The sequence below is a fragment of the Haliotis rufescens genome, unplaced genomic scaffold (genome assembly GCF_023055435.1).
Source record: "Haliotis rufescens isolate VD_foot unplaced genomic scaffold, xgHalRufe1.0.p SCAF_6, whole genome shotgun sequence".
Lineage (NCBI taxonomy): Eukaryota > Metazoa > Mollusca > Gastropoda > Lepetellida > Haliotidae > Haliotis > Haliotis rufescens.
In genome coordinates, this window is record NW_025964334.1 from 29,255,583 (window position 1) to 29,278,756 (window position 23,174).

Sequence of the window (23,174 nt, forward strand, 5' to 3'; positions counted from 1 at the left end):
TCGGTGCGCGATTTTGATTGGACTATTCATAGACTCGTTAGTCCAGACAAAACGTAACACTATAATACCAGCCTAGTTCGGCAAGGGTGGAAACTGGACTTTTATAGTCAGTTAACTCCTTTGCCTCGGGAAGATGGATCCCCGTATGTATCTGAATGAACGCATTATGCAGATCCGCGGGTTCACCTGTGAGTATTTCTTAAGTTTGTTTTTGCAGTTAAGTGACTGATATGGATACTGGTGGTACAGTAGTGGAGCAATGTGGTGTCAATGTCACAATACATCGCCTGTACAAGCGTCCGAGAAAATTTTATCTGTCTTCTCCACCCATTTTGCATACTTTTGTCTATCATGGTTCACTGAAAATAAATCCTGGAATCTGCCCTTCCGATATTGAACTCCTGAAGCGCCCACCTGTTGAAACTGCAAACTGAAAGCAGTTTGATCCGTAAATGACACGTGACAGGCCCGTCGTGCCTTGATACGTGTAGCCTCCGTTGATCAACACCGCGACCTTGTGCTGGATATTCTTCCGAATGATCACAGGTGCGTTGAGGTAGACGTCAAACACCGCCTTCTCAAAGGGTTTTGCCTGAATGGTTGTTGACAAGCAGGATCCGGGGATTAGGGTTCCGGGGCTGATCCGCACAGAGATGAATACGCTGTACATGGCGACTACTTCGTTAAAGGGGCAGTATAACTGGATACCGTGAAGGTAAAGGTCATGACTGGAGGTCAAGGTCACTGAATCTACTACATCACCTTGACATAAGAGTGACGTCGTGCTGATTGAACGGAATCTGGAAACGGTAAATGTCTTATTCGTCACCCCTAGTCGCGGGTCGGCAGTGAACGGCGATACGTCCACATCGCTACAGACAAACTTGCATAAGATCTTATTACTCTCTTCTGCTACAAGGACCCCAGTGGAAACGACTTGTTTCACGAAGTACTCGCGACACATGGTTGAGAAGCGGATGTTGTAAAGGGACTCGCCAAGGACGGTTCTCTGATTGACAGCAACGACCTCTAACTCCTTGCGCTCACATTCGGCCGCCGACCACGACATCGCGGCGCTGAACATGTGTTCCGGTTTCACGGCTAGGTCCTCCGATGTCACAACCTTGTGGAAACAGCTGTGGCAGAGCTGGGAGAACCCTGATGTTCTGAGACTGACGTCACCTTCACTGATGACGATCTCCAGCGCCTTGGCCTGAAGCTCAGTCTCGTCAAAGCTGTGGGCTTGTTCCATGATCACACACGCGTTATCGGCACTCAGTGATTTCTCCAGGTAATCCAAACACTGGCGTTCTAAACCGCCGATGGAGTACTTTTTGGCCAAATAAAGCAGACCTGTCACATTCTCAGGAGTGACGTTCCCCTCATTTGTGTATAAATATCTGAAAGGATATACATTCATTAAACAGACCATTTTATCTCTTGGGTGTAAAAAGTAAATTGTCTCAGAAAATGCTTGAAAAAGTAATCATGCTTCAGACTGTTGAGAGAACTATATATTGTCTGCCACAAAATATACATTGTTGCAAGGTGTTGTTTAAAAAAAAGCGTGAGTCTCATAGCTATATTTTTACAAAATATCTTGTTTTGCAGCTGTAGCTGAAAAAATATCAAGATTCCATACAAAATTGAGTGAGTGAGTGGGGTTTTACGCCGCTTTTAGCAGTATTCCAGCAATATTACGGCGGGGGACACCAGAAATGGGCTTCACACATTGTACCCATGTCGGGAATCGAACCCGGGTCTTCGGCGTGACGAGCGAAAGCTTTAACCACTGGCTTACCCGACCGCCCCCATACAAAATTGGATACATGTAACATGCATTGTAACCATGAATGTAACGTCCATCGTTACATGTAGCGTCCATTGTAACCATGTATTATTATTACAATTATTGTGGTTGTGTTGGTTGTAAATACTATGGTAGCGGGAATAGTAAGGATGTGATCATGTGACCTACTTCAACATTTCATAAAATATTTCATCCTCAATATCGGGGACTGTGATGATATCCTTCTCCGCCAGGGGGCCTGACAACATGGCGTGGAACACAGCACTCCGGCTGATAAGGACATAGCGATGACCCTGGATGACCTTTTCGTTTGGCCCGACCCGGAAGCTGACGTCACATGAGTTTTGAGTTGTGAGCATGTGCAGATTGGTTTCGGTCAACGTTTTACCCGATTGCCAGTCGTCTACGTATCCAGAGTCAGGGCTCTGGGGCGAGGACGACAGTTGCACTTCAGACATGGCCAAATCTGGGAAAACAAAATAATTCAAACAGATTAATTTGCAATTGAACACATGGATTGGATCATTGGAGTGATGTAAATTTGGGTTTAACGTCGCGTTCAAGATTATTGCACACGTGAATATGGATCTGCCACATGTAAATAGCTTCAACAATGAACTGTCTACAAACCTGTAGGTACATACAGGGCAAAGTTTAGAACTCTTACAGTTCATAAAATTAATCAGTTCCCATAACATATCGGCGGTGTGTTTGTTTGTTTTTAACGCTGCACTCAGCAATATTCCAGCTATATGACGGCGGTCTGTAAATAATCGAGTCTGGGCCAGACAATCCAGTGATTGACATCAAGAGCATCGATCCATGCAATTGGCATACGATGACGATCAACCAAGTATGTGAGCCTGACCACCGGATCCCGTTAGTCGCCTTTTACTGCAAGCATGGGTTGCTGAAGACCTATTCTACCCCGGATTTTCACGGGTCAAATATAGGCGGTTGGGCAGTGCTGACCAAAGTACGTGTGTAGTGAGCTTATTCAACATTTTTTGCAACCGAACCAAAGTTGACATTATGATTTATATAATGACTGTCATATCCCACAACCACATTGCTATTGTCGTACTACCTCAGTTATATATAAGATTGAATGTGTGGGACCTTTGCGTACCAGGACTGAAAGAGTGATTGACTGTGAACAACAATTTGTAGTCTGTAAGTAATAGAGTCTCGGCCAGGAAAACCAGCCTGGGAATGGGTAAGCAACGTTGGCACACAATCAGGAATGTCACAGCACCTGGCAACCCGATCCGTATATTAGGCGGCGTGTAAATGTAAGAATCGACGGATTCCAACGCCGAGTTTACCCCGCTGTACCCAAAAGAAACATGTATGTATTTGCTTGTTGTCTAACGCATTGTTCCAGCTATGCAACGGCTGCCTGTAATTAATCGAGTCTGGACCATTCAAAACAGCGATCGATATTATGAGCAACACACTGGGTGTGTCGGGGTACAAAGACAACAATCAAGCATCATTATTTGCTGTTTAACATCGCGATCAGCAATATTCCGGCCACATGAGAGCGATTATATTTCAAAGTATATGATTTTAAAATTTGTAAAAATGTTATATTTCAAAGTATATGATTTTTTTAAATAACATTTTAAATTTAAAAAATGTTATCTAATAACCATATCTTACCTTCTGAATACAGTGAACAGGATAAAGGTGAGTATACTGAATTATGAAGGTAAAAAAGCACCGTCATTTATCCACGGAAGTTTCAGTGTATTTCACCGTATGACGTATATTTTAATGGAGATGTCTCATCATGAATAAGACGCACAGCCAGGTGGCTACAATGAAGCTAACTGAAGACATTGAGTTTCTGACGTATGCTTCAGTTTCAGATTATTTTACAGATCCATGCTGCCATGTGACAAATACGCCACGAAAAATGATATCATCTGTAAGATTATACGTATCATGTTCCAACACTGGAATCGATCCTTGAACCGTCATGATCGACTGTAAGAGGCACCTGCATTTCACTGCAATGTTATTCAAGGCCAACATGAGTTAGCTCCCTTGCCCACGACCAATAATGACATTTGCACTGCGGATTAGTAGCGCAGTATGCGTCAATGTGTATATACAACAGCGGCTACGCATAGTTGACACGGCCATGCCATTTCAGTTACAACGTCCTCATTTAGCGTCACAATTATTTGTAGTAAACATCGATATGATAACATCACACACGGAGACAGAATGAACCACCACTTACCAACAACACCTTTCACGATCACTTCCGTGTATCACGTGACTTGCCTCGGCATCACGTGAAAGGGTATCGCGACGGACGTATCAACAGTGGAATGGTTGCAAACAACGCGAGGATCAGTTAGAGTTCAAGCAGATAATGACGCCACTGGTTCAAACATCCAATTGTGCTGAGTTGTGTGATGTCATATGAAGTGGGACTCCCGAACAAATCTAGAGCAGCAGACAAATATTTTAAAATAAAAGAATCAGGGAAAAAGAGGGAACTTGGGGCAGAAATGTGAGTAATAGAAGTGTTTTGACGTGACTGAAATTTCGACTCATAGCAATATCGCGTATTCTGTGAATACTCGAATCTGATTGGTCAATCAGATGTGTTAGACCACAATAACATTTTAAATAACACACACACACACACACACACACACACACTCACCAAGACATAGAGTCTTGTGTACATATAGCAAATACAACCAACACCGTTTTGCATATCATTTTTCTTGTAGATGAAGAGGTTTAAACACTGTTCAAGAAGAATGGTAATACATGTATCGTAGAGTGAGTGAGTGAGTGAGTTGGGTCAAGGGAGCTTGGAACAGTATTCCAGTTATATCAGTGTGGGAGGAAAGTCCAAAGTAATGCAAGTCTCAGATCTCCACCACTTGGTGAAACCCACGAACACGGGTATGGTGCTGACAGATGAAAAATCGGATCGAACCCACAATCATAGGTTTCTGGCGTGTCAAAGGGACGCAACTCTGCAAAGCGATTTGCGGAGTCTAAGACGACTGGGCTCCATAAATCGGAGAAGTTTTTTTTGAATAGTATAAACCCGCTTCGTTTATTTTTTTAAACAGGTAAACAGTAGCTATATAAGACAATCCAGGTAGAGTTAGGGATGAGTGAATTTGCTTGTTAGACGAAGTAGGCATGTAGATCAACCCATTTTACTGTGAACAGGGATGCACGAAATTAAAGATTAAAGATAAGATTAATTGACCACAACTCGATCAGCATAGTCCATCAGAAATATTTCTTTGTCCAAAAAATGTGTCCTCGGAGATAAAGGGTCTCTTCTTGTCAATGTGGAGTTGGACCAAATTTACAAACAAATCATTCATAGTGCTGTTAATCTCTATACTGTAGCACCTTTTTATGTTGTCCCAACCCAAACACTCCTATGCCCGTTGATAGTCTCTCCCAAACAGATTATACGGGTCTGTGAGTACACGGATTAAACTGAGCCATGAAAAAAAACACTCATGCAGGGCGAGACAACCCAGGCATAGTGTAGCTCTACACGTTAGACGCCCCGGGTTGTAACCAAGTGTATACAGTAACACTTCCATATACAGCTTGACTCACATGAGTGAGTGAGTATGGTTTTACGCCGCTTTTAGCAATATTCCAGCAATATCATTGCTGATGAGGTATGAATGAATACGTGTTTCGTTCTATTTATCTTGTATCTCCAAACTAGCGATAAGAAACTAACAAGATCTATTTGGTTCTTGAATAAATTTGAAGTATATATATTTGAAGTATATTGTAATCATTTTGAACACCCTTTAGTGAGTGAGTGAGTGAGTGAGTAAGTATGGTTTTACGCCGCTTTTTGCAATATTCCACCAATATCACGGCAGGGGACACCAGAAATGGGCTTCACACATTGTACCCATGCCGGGAATCGGACCCGGATCTTCGGCGTGACGAGCGAACTCTTTAACCACAAGGCTACCCGACCGCCCCTGACTCACATGACGTAAGGTTATTTGCATCTATGTATCAAGTGAACAAATACAATATTTACCTGACAATGAAACATCGATATTTCAATGGAGTCGATTCACAGTTTATACCGGAACTACTTTCAGTATTCCTGGGATAAACTTCGGTGCTCAGAGTAAGAACAAGAAAGAAGATACACATTAAATAGAACTTGTCTTCTTTGTTGTCAAATCACATGTTTATCTCGCTCATGAAATATAACTTTCTCGTGTCACTCACGTGTTATCTGAAAAAGCAATGTCAAATATCTTCTCTGTACACAGGTGGATGTACGTAACACAGCATATTGCGTTGTTCCACAAAGACAAAACTGTTGAAAAAAGAAAAAAATTACCATTATTATTTTCCTGTATATTAACACAGAGAGTTTGAATGCGAGTCTCGTGATCACCCAAGCACATTTATATTTATATCTGTAATCATCACCTTCGTCACCGTCAAGAAGCAGGTCTTTATTCAGGGCCTGATTGTTCAGGTCCGATGCCCGATGGTATGGATACATCACCTCAGTCCTCAGAAGTTAAAACAGTGCAAATTAGACTTACATTCTGTCTCTGAAATGAAAATATTTTGAGTTGTTTTGTTTAAATTATTTTTTAAGTATATAATAGAAAGGAACGCAGAGAACTCATCTTTTTATGCTTTAAAATCTAGACTTGCCAATGTATTTTGACTTGCTTGGGAACTGCAGACAGTTTTGTTGCAGGCCTGTCGGAGAAACTAAATTCATACACATGCCATGTTAAAAAATTAAAAAAATTCAACAAATATGGATCTATTGTGTGTATGTCAACTTTTGGTGCTGATGTTGGTCATTCGTATACAATTACGCCTTACTTTTGGAACGGTAAGAAGCTTGGGCGGTGACAGGTTCAGTTTATTTTCAGGAACTACAAACAACAACAACAACAACAACAACAACTGGCACGGGTGCATCAGAGGAGCAGATCCCGGCACTGGTTTCTCATCTTGAAGAAGCATTGTTATTGTGTGGACAACGCCTGTGTAATTCCAAAAGCAGCCCACTGCTCAGAGCTGGATGTTAAGTGAACATTTAAGGGCGACCTTCATCTAAGATACAAGTAAAGGGATATTAATCCAGGATGTATGTCAATTGACGTCAGATCAGAAGCCGTATCTTCAGGTGATCAATTTAGTTGGTTTAAAGCCACTAATAGATAAGTAATAGATTAGCAATACTGTTGCAACGGACGACATGTGAAGCCAATTCTTCGTGCCCTCTCTCCCCTCCCTCCCACCCACTACCCACATCATGATTTGGCTGGAAGTTTGCTAAACGTGAAGTACTAGCAAACCCAATCTATGCATGCATATGTATTCGCCCAAAAGTAGTGGATCATAAAATATTATTATCGGTCGTCATAAGGAATTTCCGCCTTGAAAAAATGACTCCCAGAAATAGAACGGTTTCGGAACCAAATTATAACGTCCAAACACACCCAAAACATTGTTCGTGGGCCATGCACTTCCTTCGTGCAAGTGGGTAGGAGGTGAATCCTGATATTGATACTTCAGCGAAGGGTCGTCAAATCTCCCCGAGCCATGAGTATTATTGGTTTTCATTATCCACAGTAACACGTAGGCACTATACTATTGCTTTAATGCAGTATTTGTGGTCAAATAGGAAATGAACGCCTAACGGCTATTGGAATGCTTCAAACTTGTAGAACTGTGCGTGAGGTAGCCAATGTGTTCAATGGGTGTCAGCCTGTGATTTGCAGACTTTGGAATAGGTTTCTGCTCACAAGCGATCTTAGCGCTAAGATGATCGTAACTCCCATACTTTAACACAGGCTTACGACACTAATAGCACTAAGATCGCTTTGTGGAAAAGGACCCTTGACGATTTATCAGAAACCAGGCTATAGAAAGCTCAATCAGCCAATCAAATCGGTGTTCATTTACGCCAGGACACCGGAGTTCAAGGTGCCGGCCGTGACGATTAGAAATCGTCTGCATGCTCGGCAGCCACATGATGTACCACAATTAACAAATCGACACATTCTAGCCTGACGCCAATGGTGTATAGAGCATAGAAACCAGGGGAATAGCCGATGGTCTCGTGTAATTTATTAAGAGGAGTCCAGATTCTCTCTGGACTTTCTGGATATGCGTGAACGCGTCTGGAGGCGTCATAACACGAACGTCAACGCGAGGCAACATTAAAGGATGAGTTGCAGTGATATGTGGTGTGATTACTATGCCTACCAAAACGCCACAGTATATTTTCCATGGAAAGGTCACTGAACAGTACCACCGAGACAGCTGTGCCGTTTGTGTGGCATGCTGGTTCACGTTTTGTCTTTCAAGACGATAACGCTCTAGCTAGTGGCACGCTAACCACGAGTCCCAACCTTTCCCCATAGATCACGTCTGGGACATGATTGGGAGACGTGTATGCCAACGTCAAAGCCACCCGCTATGTTAGTCGAACTGGGCTAAACGCTGCAAGACTCGCTTACATTGTCATTGGGAGACTGATTCGGACCACGCTAGGCCGTTAAAAATGAATGTTTAACCAATCCTGGCTTATGTCCCATGATTGATCAAATCATTGCAAACGTTCATTTTGTTGACTACACACCTCTGTCGTCTTTCTTGGACGTTTGCAGCCTTAAATTACACCTTCAACATGTTCTGTTGATTGTCACGTTGCACCTAGTCTTTCCTTTTTCTTATCCATCCATCCATCTCTCGATACCTCTTTTGTTGCTATTTCTGTAATCTGCCTTTAATGCTTCTTAAGTCCTTTGGCCATAATATGGCTGTTGGGGCTTCATTGGGTTCCAGTGCTGTGTCAGTGTACTTTGTAATTCGTGAGTGTGTATTCATAAAGAAAAAATAATAATTTCTTTGGACTTTAATTTTTTTACTGTAAAAGAGAATTAGATGGGTACTGCTATGCCATGTTGCATACACCACCAATCTCATTAAAATCCTATCTTTTACTCCGATGAGATACCAATCTGTGAGATGACATACCAACCCCTTCTGTGGTCGCATCTCGAGAAGTTTGTAATCAGCCAATCAAGTTCTCTGTAGGAGTCCGCGAAACGTTCAGACCAGCATCTCTGATTTTCTTGTCTCGAAAACGGAGTTGGGGTTGTAATACGGTATCATCCTCCAACGAATCTCTTAAGGAAATGTGTTTAAACGAACTGATAAATAACATTAAAATGAACCCCTCCCCTCTTAGGATTCTAGCCATGTGCCTGTATACACATACTGCGTGCACCATCACACATATTCGAACTTGCATTGCTCTGTTCCTATAAAATGTGACATTTATAACATCTGTCTCATAAGTCATGATATTAAAATTGAAGTGTCCTATGAATAAGGCACTTCTTCTCATTGGACAATACTTGCATGACATCCTATTTGGCAGTCTCCTCTATTTATGTGCGCACGTTATATGGATTCACTCATTCATACATTCATGCCGCAGGAAGTCGGTATTTTCAGTAAATAAAAAGCATATAAACCCTATATATAAGTAGAGAATATAGAGGGGATACATTTACTAACTGACCAACAACGAGTTCCCGAATGCATGCATGCACGTAGGCAATAATCAAACACTTTGCTTGTGTTGGATTCGTGACCTCCTATCAGCAGATAAAAAAATGACTCGCCTTAATGATACTCTAAATATAACGATCTTCGTGACGTGGACGGCTGTGTTAATAAAGGACCTACGCAATATCTGGTGACAGTGATACCGAAAGTACATCACGTGACTGTCATATTGACCTGTTTATCAACTGGCCGACACAAGACGAGGTCGAGGTAAGGCTACCCTCTAACACGGAGTCGGGTGGGGTTCGAGTCGACAATATACTACTACAACACCACATACACCAGAGACCATATACCGACGCCGGTATATGGTCTCTGCATACACACATCACCATGTTAACAGTACATTACCAATCACTTTGTTCCCTATTCTAACCTGTTACGAGTGGTGCGATGTAAAGCCGGAAGTAATACAACTTCTGGCAGACGACAGTATAATATGACTGGGAGATCGTAGCTATGCTGCCCCGCTTTCACTATCCCACATCTGCTGGTCGCTATACATGTCATATATTTAGATTAGTAGCCGAGTGTGTTTTTGTACCGTAAATATTTTAGGAATACGAATTGCATTATATAAGCCTGAGAGTGAGCTAGTGAGTGAGTAAGCCGTATTTCAGTTACACAGCTGCGATGTGGTGTGTGATGAGTGTTGAGTTTGGCTCTGCTTTAGCAACTCTTTACAATAGTTATGTATCACGGCGTGTCAGCTTGACCTGGGTAGGTGGTATGATTTAAGCAATATTCCAGCAAAACCGGAGTGATGCAGTTCTCAGATTTACCACCTTGGTGAAACCCACGAGCCTGTGTGAAGATGATTAACAGAGAAACACAATCAGGGAGATTCAGGTTTTCAAACCCACAATCCTAGGTCCCACGCCTATGGGATCCACCTCGGCGAATTGCAGACAGCGACAGCGACGCGTGACCCTAGACACGTTATTAAATAGGGAGTCTAACTCAAGTCTATATTGATTTGGCAAGTCTAGGATGCATCAGTTAAATTAAGCATTGCTTTGGGGGCCATTTGGAAAATATTTTGTACATATATTTTATATATTATATATATTATATTATTATATATATATATATATATATATATATCTTTTATATAAGATAAATTTATTTCTTGGACTAAATGTTAGTCTACCCGTGCCCCTAATGAGTTATTAAGTCAAAATCTCCTGGGGATTCTGCGGCAATATATAGGTTTGTCATCAGATGCTATAATAAGGATCGGCCTGTTACAGTGTGAAACCTGGCTTGCATGACTGCGTGTCATCATGCCCCACATGGACCTGATCGTTGCTCATGCTATCTACGTCTTGTTTGGCTGGCCCAAAGGTGGTCGTATCGTTCCTCTATGGTAATGACAGCCCCTGCATATTCACATAACCATTTTTGTGTATGGTTATATGTTGGAAGGTTATGTTATTACCATAGAGAAACAGCACAAGCGCCTGTAGTCTGCAAATATTTAAAACATTAATGCACCGACTAAATGGATCGGATTGGTGAACTGAGTGATTGCATCTCATCGTACCCCGACAATGTGGATCGTCGCTCACAATATCAGTCACTGGTGTGTGAATTATTTACAGGCCGAGGTCATTTAGCTGTGATATTTAGTGTGGCAGTAAACAACAAACAACATTGTTATTAATTTTCAGTTGCCAATTCATTTATTTAAAAACGTTTATGGTTGGTGAGGTGAGGTGAGGTGAAATAGGGTTTAACGTTGCGTCCAAGAATATTGCACTTATATAGCGACGTGCATGCACCTGTATGTGTGTGTGATGCCGATTTATAGTGCTAGCCCACTGAGATACCATGCCGCAGTCTAACATGAATACCCCACTCAGACACAGTATACTGACTCCGAGCCGACCAGTCCTTGTTTTAGCCCCTTAATGCCGAACGCCGGACAGGATAACAACAAGTACCATCTTTTAACGTCTTTTGGTATGACGTGGTCGGGGATCGAACCCCGCTCTCCGCTCTCCGGGCGGACGCTCTACCATTAGACCACGGAGGCGGTCTTATGGTTGGTGACTGAAATGACGGACAGAAATAGAGATAAGCGTCAAGACGTAACGTGTTGAGATGACTTTTTATCCTCTTGCGTCCAATTTCAAATCGTGTTTCAAATATTGAATATTAATTTTATATAATGTCCTGACGTGAGTAGACAAATGTAAAGTATTATTTTGAATGCCTTGATTCTGTATTTAGAAACGAATGGCCACCACAAGAGACAATGGAGCAGTGGCTTTAACTGGATTTGTCAACAACTGGCAGGCCGGAAAGACATTACCACAATGTAATCGACACATGCTTGATACGGAAGACAACTCTGACGTCATATTCCGTGCTGAAAATGAAGATATTTCAATCAACGCCCACCGCTACGTCCTCGTCAGCAGGAGTTGTGTGCTGCATGCCATTTTGTCTGATCCCCTAGCGGTGAAATCTGATGTTACCATGCCTGCAGATAACAGTGATACTTTCAAACAGTTTCTTATGTAAGTGTACATTTGTTGAGAATAGTGTTAATATATTCGACGATGTCATTCGGATTCAACCAGCTTATTCCGTTGCCTACATACTTCAACAATGCGCATGGATTTGAGGAGCCGTGCCGTTGATGGTCGAAGGGAAGTATGTAAACACGATTACCTCCCTTCGACCAGAAACAAAACCACTCCCGACTTCCACGTGGTCCTTTGCGATGTTTTCTTTCTATGCCAAATCCATTTTTAGAAGAAAAAAACCAGAAACCGCATAAATAAGGAACAGTTTATTTAAAGTGCACGTTGAATTCTAATTCACGAACCGGCTCAGCACAGCTTCCAATCCCATTAATGTATTGAAGTTCGTGGTTTTTTGTTGCCTAATTTCAATGAGAATTCACTTGATATATTAAAACTAGAACTAGAGTGTGTATTAAAATTACCAGAAACAATCAATCGAAGATATTTTACATTAAAGCCTGAATGTTGGCATAAGATCCATAAAATAAATTAAATTACATGTTTTTCGGTTTTTCAAAATTACATATAGAATAATGATGAATAACAATGGGTGTTAATGTTATGTTCGTATGTCGTTACTGAAACCTTCGTTAATAGATTTACATGAATACAATAATTCAGTAGATGTTGTATGCGTGTGGCTAACATTAAAATGAGTATGTAAATATCTATTTCAAAGCTGGTGCGGTCGGGTAGCCCAGTGGTTAAAGCGTTCGCTCGTCACGCCGAAGATCCGGGTTCGATTCCCGACATTTCTGGTGTCCACGGCCGTGATATTGCTGGAATATTGCAAAAAGTGGCGTTAAACCTACTCACTATTTCAAAGCTCTGAATAGGTTTCGCATTCTAGTGAAATACTACATCCTTTTTCTATAATAATATTTCCAAATCGTTGGCAGTGGGCACAAAGTCGATATTGCTGATCAATATTTCGATGTCAGCCAGCATCAATCATAGGATTATGTCATCAGCATCTGGACTTTGTGAGTGCTTGTCTGAAGAGCATGATATCCAATCAGTTCATGAGATAAGATTTGTTTGTTTGTTTGCGTGTTGTTAAACGCCGCACTCAACAATATTCCAGCCATGTGACGGCGGTCTGCAAAATAACCTAGTCTGGACCAGACAATCCAATGATTGATATCCTGAGCATCGATCCTCGCAATTTTGATACGATGACATGCATCAACCAAGTCAGCGAGCCTGACCACCCGATCCCGTTAGTCGCCTTTTACGACAAGCATAGTCGCTTTTTACGGCAAGTATGGTTTGCTTAAGACCTAGTCTATCTTCACGGGTTTAAAATATGAACATATGTCAAGGGAATATATTGAAGGTTTCTAATGCAAGTTTGTTTTGGGGATGTTCCATCTATAATACTGAAAAGTCGACGAATCTCAATTCATTTGTTATAGATTAAGACCTCCAATTTTCGAGGTTTATGTGTCTTTTACAAGGAAAGTCTTTATGAAAGTTGTATCCAGATTGCATGGTGTTAGTCTTATGTTATTCATGTTGTACGTCCTGGCTGCAGATATTTGTACACAGACAGCACCTCCATGGACACAGACAATGCCAAGTCCCTTCTCGACCTCAGTCGGAAGTATTCTGTCACCAAACTTGAAAACATGTGTTTAGAGTTCCTCGATACAGGTACATGTGAAAATGTTTTATTATGTATATAGATATGTGTATTTGACAATTTGATATCGATATATCACTCGGGTGAACAGATATCGTGTTTTATTTTACTTTTTGCCGGAATTACTTCCTGCTTGACACTGATTTTCATATTAAGACATTTCAGATAGGTGAGAAAATCCATAACATATATAACATTTGGCTATTCTTGTCAACTATCCTGCTTATCTCACCTCGTGGCCCGAAAAAAATGACAATTTCACTGGTAACTGCGCCACTGGTCAAAATATCAATTTTGTCCCGTCACTCGATGATATAAACATTTTATTTGACAAGAAAGCTTAACACCCTCTAATATATGCTTTTGACGTAATGTGTCTTCATCTACAATATATTACGCTAGAATTAACCATTTAATTTCTTACCTTTCTTCGGCCATGGCCAAAGTTATCATGGACTACCAGTCTTAGATTCCTTCCTCGGAAGGACTCGGACACGTATACTGAACCGCAAAAGAAACGTCACCCAAAGTAACTTTGCATGAAAAGTTGTCATTGAAATATCTCGTAAAATTTTGACACAGTTTCTAAAATTTAACATTACCTTGTCCGGAAAAATGAAATTTGATGATAAAAAACAAAGCAGATGACAATAAAACCGATCGCCCAAACGCATCACGACAACGGCCATGGTAACCCGATGCACGTGAGTTCCATGCAAATTGAAATGCACATGCGTTCACCCATTTCTTGCCCTATAAAAATCCACCCAGATCGGTAATCATTCTTTCGTTATTGAATAGCTACCACATGCCAAGATCGACAAGAAATCAGCGACACCAAGCCCTTTGACAATTGCAAGCCGGACAAACCGCCCGGCAAGTAGCCAATGCATTTCAAGTCCACGTAAGGACCATATACAGGCTCCAGCAACGGTACCAGACCACCAACACTACAGATGACCGACCACGTAGTGGAAGACCAAGTGTCACCACCCGACGTCAGGATTGTCAGATTGTGCGACAGCATCTTCAAGATCGCTTTGTTACTGCTGCGGAAACTGCTCGACAGACCATGGGGACACACCAGCGACACATTAGTGCGGACACCGTGCGTCGACGATTGACGAGCAGACACCTCCACTGTCACAGGCCACACCGAGGACCCATTCTGACACCACGTTATCGCCGGGACAACACAGTGGACAACACAGCACCAGCAATGGCGCCACCAGCAGTGGAGAAGAGTCCTCTTCTCAGACGAGAGCAGATGGCAGAGCCTGGCGACGCCGTATGGAACGTTATTCGGATGCTTGTGTTGTTGAGAGAGATTCGTGGGGTGGTCCGAGCATCATGGTGTGGGGTGGAATTGATCTTGCACAGAGGGTCGGCCCTGTGGTCTTCCAGAACATCATTCCAGGGAGAGGCAATAGTGTCACATCAACTCGGTACATTGATCAAGTCTTGAGACCACACGCCATACCTGACGTCCGACCAAGGCCGACAACTGCAGCTGAACTGCGTCAGGCGTTCCTATGGCCTTCATCAACCGCCTCATCCATTCCATGTATCGACGTTGCACGGCAGTCATCATGGCGGACACACGAGATACTGACATGTGATGCCATTTTCTCAGAGACTAGTGTTGTGTTTCACTTTAAGAACCTTTGACACTTTTATTTCAACCTTGATGATCAGTTTTGCCAAGTTTCGTCTTTTAATATGTCTCAAAGTATGTTTACAGTGTTTGGACAAATAAGGTTTCTCACACATCTATCCATGGAGACGTTTCTTTTGCGGCTCAGCATATTATATGTGTTCTATTTAACACCTAAAATCAGGGGAATAGCTCAGAATGATCCGAAAAAAATAATGAAATGTTTTTTAAAATAAACCCTGTCCAAGGCCTTGAGCATGTTCCACTTTGGTGAGAACAACGAGTTAGGGTAGGGCGAATCTCATATTGGAATTGTGACTAATTGCGGAGATTTTAGCCACTCCATAAGCGGTTCCCCTGTCCAGATTCAATCAATATGCATGTCATATATTCGACATTTTTCGAGAGTACAGTATGTTAGTTAGGTATATATATCTATCCTGCCTATGGTCTGTGTTACCCTGCCTGGAAGTTAAAAGATGGTACCTGTTGTAGCTCTGTCCTGCGCTCGGCATTAAGGGGCTAAAACAAGGACTGGAGTCAGTATACTGTATGTGAGTGAGGTATTCATGTTAAACTGTGACATGGTATCTCAGTTGACCAGAACTAATAATCGGCATTAGTCCAGACTATACAAGCGGAACGCACACACGTGCATGCACTTAACTATATGAGTGCAATAATCTTGAACGTGACGTTAAACCCCATTTCACCTCGTCTAATTGGTAAGTCAAAATCTTTTGCAGGGCAAACAGCAACGACCAACGTGCCCCATGAACACATGACTTCCGGCGACAACTGGCAAGCTGGGATGAGTCTTGCTGAATGTAACATGCGCATGCTCAATACAGAAGATGGATGTGACGTCACTTTCTTGGTTGGAAGCGAGCGTCATATGATCAAAGCCCACCGTTACATGCTCATCAGCAGAAGCTGCGTATTCGATGCCATGTTTGCTGATGATGTGGCGAAGTCATCCGACGTCAGTGTTCCAGACATGACACCGAACCACTTCCAGCAATTCTTAATGTATGATATCTGTTATCAAGTACCACATGGGAAGACCCCAAGAATCAATTTTTATCGTTGTGTGACTATCTGTTTAACAAGTATTACTTGAGGAGTTATAGACCTCAACAATCAATTGGTGTAAGATAATTCATAGATTCATAGGACGCATTAATTTATTTTCATTTCCCATGTATACCTAGGTCTTGTGGTGTTGGAATTTGAGCATCAGTTAAAATGTCTCCTTTTCAGCTATAGGAATTCCTGATAAATGAAATACAATAAAATACACAAAGTTAAGTTCCCCTGGAAATAATTCATACTTAAATATAGCCAACTGCAAATTTCGCGATGAATATGTCAGAAAAGATATTCCGTCGAAATTATAGGACAGTACAAAGGTAACTGTGACGTCACACTGCAGCTTGTCATGTACGTGTAGCGTGCCACCCACGCATTTTTCAAATGCAGCATATCCGTACACTGCAAATGTGTCTATCTAACGTCAGTCTTACATTGTTGAAACATTACCTGTGAACATGGCACGTAGAAGGTTACGCAAAGATGGCGTATTATTAATGTGCATTCGACACGTGACCTACAAAAGCACATTCGTTTTGTATAAGAGCCAATGAAAAGAGGGGTCGGTGATTTCAATGTATGACGATGAAGCTATATTAACACTACTGTCATACTTACACATTGTTATCCGACAGTCGTCGAGTTTAGCAGCCTACGAAATTCACGCTGGCCCACCACCCGAGACTACTAAATTGTCATGGGTTCAAGTAAAAATCCGATGATGGTAGTCCTCGCTGACTATAGCAGTTTCTGAGGGCTCTGGTTCTGAACCAGTTCTCAGTGCTCCATTTTGCTCCAAATTTGCTACAATTGAATAAAACTGACCAAAAAAATGGCCTTGTTCCAGCAAGAATTGCTGCTAACCCCGACTACCATAGAGATAAGCTTCACACTAGTCTTTTAAAAAAAAAAGATTTCTAAGGCTGCTTAGACCGTTTTGTTGCTCGGGCCCACTGGTTGATTATGTCATGACCCCAGAAAGTGTAGATGTTGATCTGTCAACTATAAGTAGGTCCATGTCGTGATATATAGCTACAATCTTGCGGGCACCAGCTTGTTGGTGTCACACACCTTTCACTCACGAACCCCACCTTCGTCACTTAGTCGGTGCACTATGTATGGTTAAATACTATTTTACCTTTGCATCATTCGTTGTAGAAGAAGAATTGTTACGATACAAGGACATACGGTGGCAATATTTATCTCAATGTGTCAGTCTCTGTTAACGATTAGCTGAGTATATACACTGTAAACCTTTGCCTTTGTGTCGTTCTGTGAATTGTCCTGTAAAATGGGTCAGGTGTGTTTTCAACAGGTTTGGTTTCGCTTTACTGTTGGTCTGAATTGACATCACTGTTTTCACAGATACCTCTACACAGATGACACATCACTGGACTCTGACAACGCCACCGTGTTACTGCATGCGGCCAGGAAATACGCCGTCACTCTCTTGGAGGACAAGTGCCTACAGTTTCTACAACTAAACCTCAGTGTTGACAACGCATGTGGTGTTCTAGATATAGCATATCGGTACGAATATGAAGAATTGTTTGAAGCGGCTCTGGTGTTTGTTAAAGGTCAAGGTCAGAGGTGTCTCCAGTCGCAGGGATTCCTGATGCTCAGCAAGGAGCTCGTAGATCAGATAATCCTCTCCTCTGATCTCATCGCGTTCAACCATGTGGTGTTGAACGCCCTATATCGGTGGTCGGAGTATGAATGTCGGCGTCAGGGAAGGGAGATAACTCCGGAATCAAAGAAAGCCGTTCTAGGTAGGACCTTGGAGAAGATGACGTGCTACCTAGATTCTTCTTTAGTTCAAGAACTGAGAGCCGCGAACATGCTTTATCACGTTCAGGGTGAAGAGTACAGATTTAGATCCCAAGGAATCAAAGCTGATCTTTTGTCGCAGTTCGACTGTATAAACATTCTAGAAACTATCTCTTCGGGAAATCAGGGTACGATGAGTGACGAAGTGCCTGAAAAGACAGCTGACGTGTCAACGTCAAGTTATCAAACGTCAGAAAGACGTTATGAAACAACACGTAACTGCTACACCTACTACGGTCTTTCAGATGCTATTTTATTCCGGTGCAATAAGAAAATCAACCTCCATGGATTTCAGTTGTATGGTCCCCTTAGAGGCTCAGCGAACTATGACGTCATAACGAATATCCTCGATAGCAACATCTCAATCCCTTCTTCCGTGTTGGACAGCTCCTACACCGTGGACGACGACGACGAGGTGTTCGATGTGATGTACAACGCTACCGTGGCTATCAAGGCTGGGGTGTGGTACACCCTGGTGGCTAAGATTCTCGGACCAGATTCGAGAGCTGGGTACGGGGGTAATATTCAGATCTGTTGCCCTGATGGTGTCGTATTGGACTTCCGGAACTCGGAGAGAAGTAAAAACGGTACGAGCGTGACTGTTGGTCAAATGCCGGCGTTTGTGTATAGCCTCAGATAGGGCTGGAATATTGTCGTTCCTAGATCTGTTGACTGTTGACAAATGATGTGATGTTTGATAGAATGAGATGAAGACTTTATTGACTTTTAACGAAAAAACACAGGGCGCCGCCACTGATACCCGCTCGCACGAGGTCAATTTCCAAAACGAGACTCTGACCTCTGACCGAAGCATACAATACTAAACCTTAATTGCATGTCCACTACAGCTTGGACCATACACCTGTGTTCCTATACTAGTGTGTTTATTTATTGTTGAACGCCGCTCTCGGCACTGTTCCAGCTATGACGGCGGTATGTAAATAATCTGGACCAGAAAATGCAAACTGGTTTCGGTCAACGTTTTTACCGATTGCCAGTCGTCTACGAATCCAGAGTCAGGGCTCTGGGGCGAGGACGACAGTTTCACTTCCGACATGGCCAAATCTGGGAAAACAAAATAATTCAAACAGATTAATTTGCAATTGAACACATGGATTGGATTATTGTAGTGATGTGAAATTGGGTTTAACGTCGCGTTCAAGATTATTGCACACATGAATATGGATCTGCCACATATATATAGCTTCAACAATGAACTGTCTATAAAACTGCAGTTGTATATACAGGGCAAAATGTAGAACTCTTAAAGTTTATAAATTAATCAGTTCCCATATTATATAGGCGGTTTGTTTGTCGTTTAACGCTACACTCAGCAATATTCAAGGTAGATGACGGCGGTCTGTAAGTAATGGAGTCTGGACCAAACAAATACAAAATACAAATTCCAGAATGTTGAGATCTCATTGGTTCATGATATGGTTCTCACTGGATCTTCATAACAAACTACGTACCCCACATTGACAGAAATCGTTTGTTTCACTGTCCACTCAGACACAAACATGTTCATAGACTTTACTTATCAGTTAGTATTTTTTTTCAAGGTGGCCTTGAACGTCACTAAATAAAGGTTAAGTAGCAATCAGATATACTTTCATTCTCAGCTTCCTGTATAAGAGATATACTATTCGGCATACAGCGACAACACATTAATAAACACAAAGAATGTTAAACCTCGGTCGAAATAGAGCCTGCAACCTCTTGAATTGTAGTCTTTTGCGGAAGGTTTAATTAACCCATATTGTTTTGAAAGTTAAACTGATTGAGACACTGAATTATTTACATATATTAGGTAATATATTTCGACGTAGGGTCACTGTTAATGACATTGCCTGTGCACCTCTCTGAATATGAAATGTCTTCGTTTCTGTTCAATGGTGTTCTTCAGATACAGCAGCAATACATCACCTAGACACTCAAAGTTTAATAAATAAAACATCAAAACACATTTGAAGTAACGCATAGTTTAATAGATAATAGTTTTAACTGTTCAAATGTCCAAAAATTAATGTGTCCAAAAGGTTTGTGGGAAAGGTCCTAAAAGGGATTGACACAGTACATCCAGTGGCCACCTAACACACAGTGAAGAGACTCTTCAAGAAGGAAAATACTGTGGACACACATGATCGTGGTTGTCTCAAGGCCTCTTCGTCCACAAGAATTATCTCCATATAGCCAGTGCTGGTCGGGGCTGGGACAGGGGTCAGGGGGTCGGGCAGGACTGATAGGGGGTTGGTGTGGATCATCCACTCGGTATTGGGGCACTTACAGAGAGACAAAAAAGAAGAGTGTTTAATTGTGATGTAATAATGCCAAGTAAGAGCAAACAAAAAAGCAGATGACTTAAAAAGTATAGTAATGCTAGATATATTGTATATGATTGGTCATAATAACTATTGTTTTGGAATAGTTTGAGCAAGTAAAAGCTGTACTCTTGTTATAAGCTGGATAAAAGGCTTGTCATATGTGTCCTTGAAAGTGCAATACACACAGGTTGTGTTCTCTACAAGTGACCTACTGGATGGGGAACAGGGAGAACCGTTTGGGAGACTGCATTGGGAAATCCTTTTTTGTGGAGCTTGTCCTCAGCTGTGGGAAGAAACAAATATTTAGGTGAGCTTTAGAAGACATTCATTAATGACGTGATCTAAATAGTAACAAGAAAACAGGATTATTTCTATCCCCCGCCATGGGGGCACCTTCGAATTTGATATGGTATAATTTTGGAGGGTAACTTCAGAAGAAAAGAAATACTGCATCAATTTTAGTCTTGACAATTATCTCTGAGAAGCATGCAAAGTTCCATTCATGTAACTTCAACAGAAGTGCTAAGTAATTCAAGGAAACATATATATATATATAGAGAGAGAGAGAGAGAGAGTTAGAGAGAAATTCAAACACATCAAACAGCACTAGTTCAGCAGTGTTTGATACTCACTTCAAAGTTTGAAATATGAAACGGTTTCTACCTATGCTCCGGAAACAAATACTGCACATATTTGTTCAACTTGTTTCCAAGGAAACACAATAGTTTTTGTAGAAATACCAAGACATCAAAAGGCATCAGTTAACCAATTTCATAATACAATATTGAACGGTTTCCAGGTAATATGCTCCGGAAACGAAACGTGGCGGACGAACGGAAGGACAGACGGACAGTACCTGGAAGTCGGAGGGAGATAGGCCTATCTCCTATCTCCTATCTCCCTCCCACTTCCAGGCGATGGATAATAATCTGTAACAAATGGTACCTCATGTTCTATTTTGTTTGCACTCCTATTCATCTCCAACGATGCACAAAAAATGCACAAAACAGATTAGACAGAAATTGCTAAAAATAGCGAACCTTCACAAAAGAACAGTTTTAGGGATGCTAGGCCTCGATGAACATACGTGGCGCGAAAATAACCGCATTTCAATTCATTTGTGTATTCACTTGAAATAGAACTAATGTAAAATCATTATGAGAATGAAAGGTTCCGGTATGGGGGAATCGTAGGCACCTAACAAAAAAATGATGCATCAATTGTTAAAAAGAAGACCAGGGCCCACTTGCACAAAGCGATTTTAGCGCTAAGATGATCTTAACTCCCATACTTTAACATAGTCGTAGCGCTAAGATCGCTTTGTGCAAGTGGGCCCTGGAGAAACGTCATTGTTCTTTTGCCTCTAGGCCTAAATGCATCCGAACGAATTTGGGCACGCTAATGCGTGCTTGCGAATAGGGAAGCTGCCGTAGGGTTAAGAAAAGAAATACGTAACATAAATCAGTTTTGAAAGAAGATCTTAATAATCAAAAACATTATTATTGTCTGTTATGATGTGACGGAATATGACTGTTCGTATAGGTTTGATTAGAAAAGGAATTTACATCGAAAACGGGCCAAAACCGAGGAAACAAAGAACACAGAAAATTACCTTGGTGATAAACCCTGGCAGCAGTTGTATACATGATGCAGAAATCAGCAGGAGTGTGAAACACAGAGCGAAAGAAGAGCAGAGTCGTGAGATTGCTTCAGCAATAAACAACAAAATGGCGTCGTTTGTGTAGACAACTGTCGCTATGGAGATGGTGCTAATCTCGCGCTGCTTCGTGTAATCACGTCATTGGTCTCGTTCATCCAATAGATTAGTTAGTGAGAGCTTAATGTTGGAGGATAGCCCCAAGTTATGCAGGTCTCCGATGTTTACCATTTTGTGGAAACACGGGAGCATGGGTACGGTGCTGACAAACCTAGAAACATAATCTTGGCAAACCGGGATTCGAACCCACAATGACAGATTTCTGCACAGCCAATGTGCGTCACCTTAGACGACTTGGCCAACCGTGTCCGCAGTTCTATAGATAAGCGCAAGGTAGGATATGACTGGCCTATTGGAATCGCAACACATTATATTGGACTAATAAGATCAAATAAGACGTGTTCAGGCAAATTTGTCAAAAGTGTTAATTTTATAGGTTTTAGGAAATCGCTTTTTAACCTACACTGATCTGCGAAAGTGCACACATAATGACGCATTTGGTAATGGTGGCAATTACTAGGCCATCATAGATTTGCTCTGGAAGTTTCAAACACGGTTATAAGATAGATCCTTATGATGTCTCTAATTGGATTGTATGGCCCGGACTCGATTATTTACAGAACGCCGTCATATAGTTGGAATATTGCTGAGTGCGGCGTAAACCACAAATAAAAAAAACTTTTTATAAGTTTTACTAGCAGTATATAGTGATTGTGATTGAGTATGGTTTTACGCCGCTTTTAGCAATATTCAAGCAATATCACGGCGGGGGACACCAGAAATGGGCTACACACATTGTACCCATGTCTTGAATCGAACCCGGGTCTTCGGCGTGACGAGCGAACGCTTTAACCACTCGGCTACCCGACCGCCCAGCAGTTTATTGATTTATACATATTTGGAAATAACAGGTTATCAAGTTAATTGTATATAGATAACTAAAGTAAA

The 23,174-nt window shown here is 41.7% G+C and overlaps 3 protein-coding genes across 3 annotated transcripts; 1 reads left to right on the forward strand and 2 right to left on the reverse strand.

The window, feature by feature from the left end:
- Positions 1-20: 20 nt before the first annotated feature.
- LOC124141050 (BTB/POZ domain-containing protein 6-like) lies at positions 21-4,143 on the reverse strand. Its single transcript, XM_046508930.2, has 3 exons — positions 4,059-4,143; positions 1,979-2,276; positions 21-1,400 (listed from the first exon to the last, which is right to left on the reverse strand). Exons 2-3 carry the CDS (start codon positions 2,266-2,268, stop codon positions 350-352), a joined length of 1,341 nt encoding a protein of 446 aa, XP_046364886.2. The 5' UTR covers positions 2,269-2,276; positions 4,059-4,143; the 3' UTR covers positions 21-349.
- A 5,386-nt stretch (positions 4,144-9,529) lies between these two features.
- LOC124141049 (BTB/POZ domain-containing protein 6-like) lies at positions 9,530-20,208 on the forward strand. The gene is made up of 5 exons (XM_046508929.2): positions 9,530-9,652; positions 11,675-11,964; positions 13,508-13,626; positions 16,016-16,298; positions 17,724-20,208. Exons 2-5 carry the CDS (start codon positions 11,681-11,683, stop codon positions 18,823-18,825), a joined length of 1,788 nt encoding a protein of 595 aa, XP_046364885.2. The 5' UTR covers positions 9,530-9,652; positions 11,675-11,680; the 3' UTR covers positions 18,826-20,208.
- Positions 18,884-22,713, reverse strand: LOC125374828. The gene is made up of 4 exons (XM_048386491.1): positions 22,690-22,713; positions 22,122-22,289; positions 20,722-20,792; positions 18,884-19,250 (listed from the first exon to the last, which is right to left on the reverse strand). Exons 1-4 carry the CDS (start codon positions 22,711-22,713, stop codon positions 19,202-19,204), a joined length of 312 nt encoding a protein of 103 aa, XP_048242448.1. The 3' UTR covers positions 18,884-19,201.
- Between the last annotated feature and the right edge of the window lie 461 nt (positions 22,714-23,174).

Coding starts and splice junctions, on each gene's coding strand:
- LOC124141050 (XM_046508930.2), bottom strand. CDS start 2,268: ATGTCTGAAGTGCAACTGTCGTCCTCGCCCCAGAGCCCTGACTCTGGA. Junction 1,401..1,978: donor ATATTTTATGAAATGTTGAA/GTAGGTCACATG, acceptor ATATCCTTTCAG/ATATTTATACACAAATGAGG.
- LOC125374828 (XM_048386491.1), bottom strand. CDS start 22,713: ATGTGTGCACTTTCGCAGATCAGT. Junction 22,290..22,689: donor GTGCACTTTCGCAGATCAGT/GTAGGTTAAAAA, acceptor TACACGAAGCAG/CGCGAGATTAGCACCATCTC. Junction 20,793..22,121: donor TGCCAGGGTTTATCACCAAG/GTAATTTTCTGT, acceptor TTCTTCCCACAG/CTGAGGACAAGCTCCACAAA.
- LOC124141049 (XM_046508929.2), top strand. CDS start 11,681: ATGGCCACCACAAGAGACAATGGAGCAGTGGCTTTAACTGGATTTGTC. Junction 11,965..13,507: donor ACTTTCAAACAGTTTCTTAT/GTAAGTGTACAT, acceptor TCCTGGCTGCAG/ATATTTGTACACAGACAGCA. Junction 16,299..17,723: donor CACTTCCAGCAATTCTTAAT/GTATGATATCTG, acceptor CTGTTTTCACAG/ATACCTCTACACAGATGACA.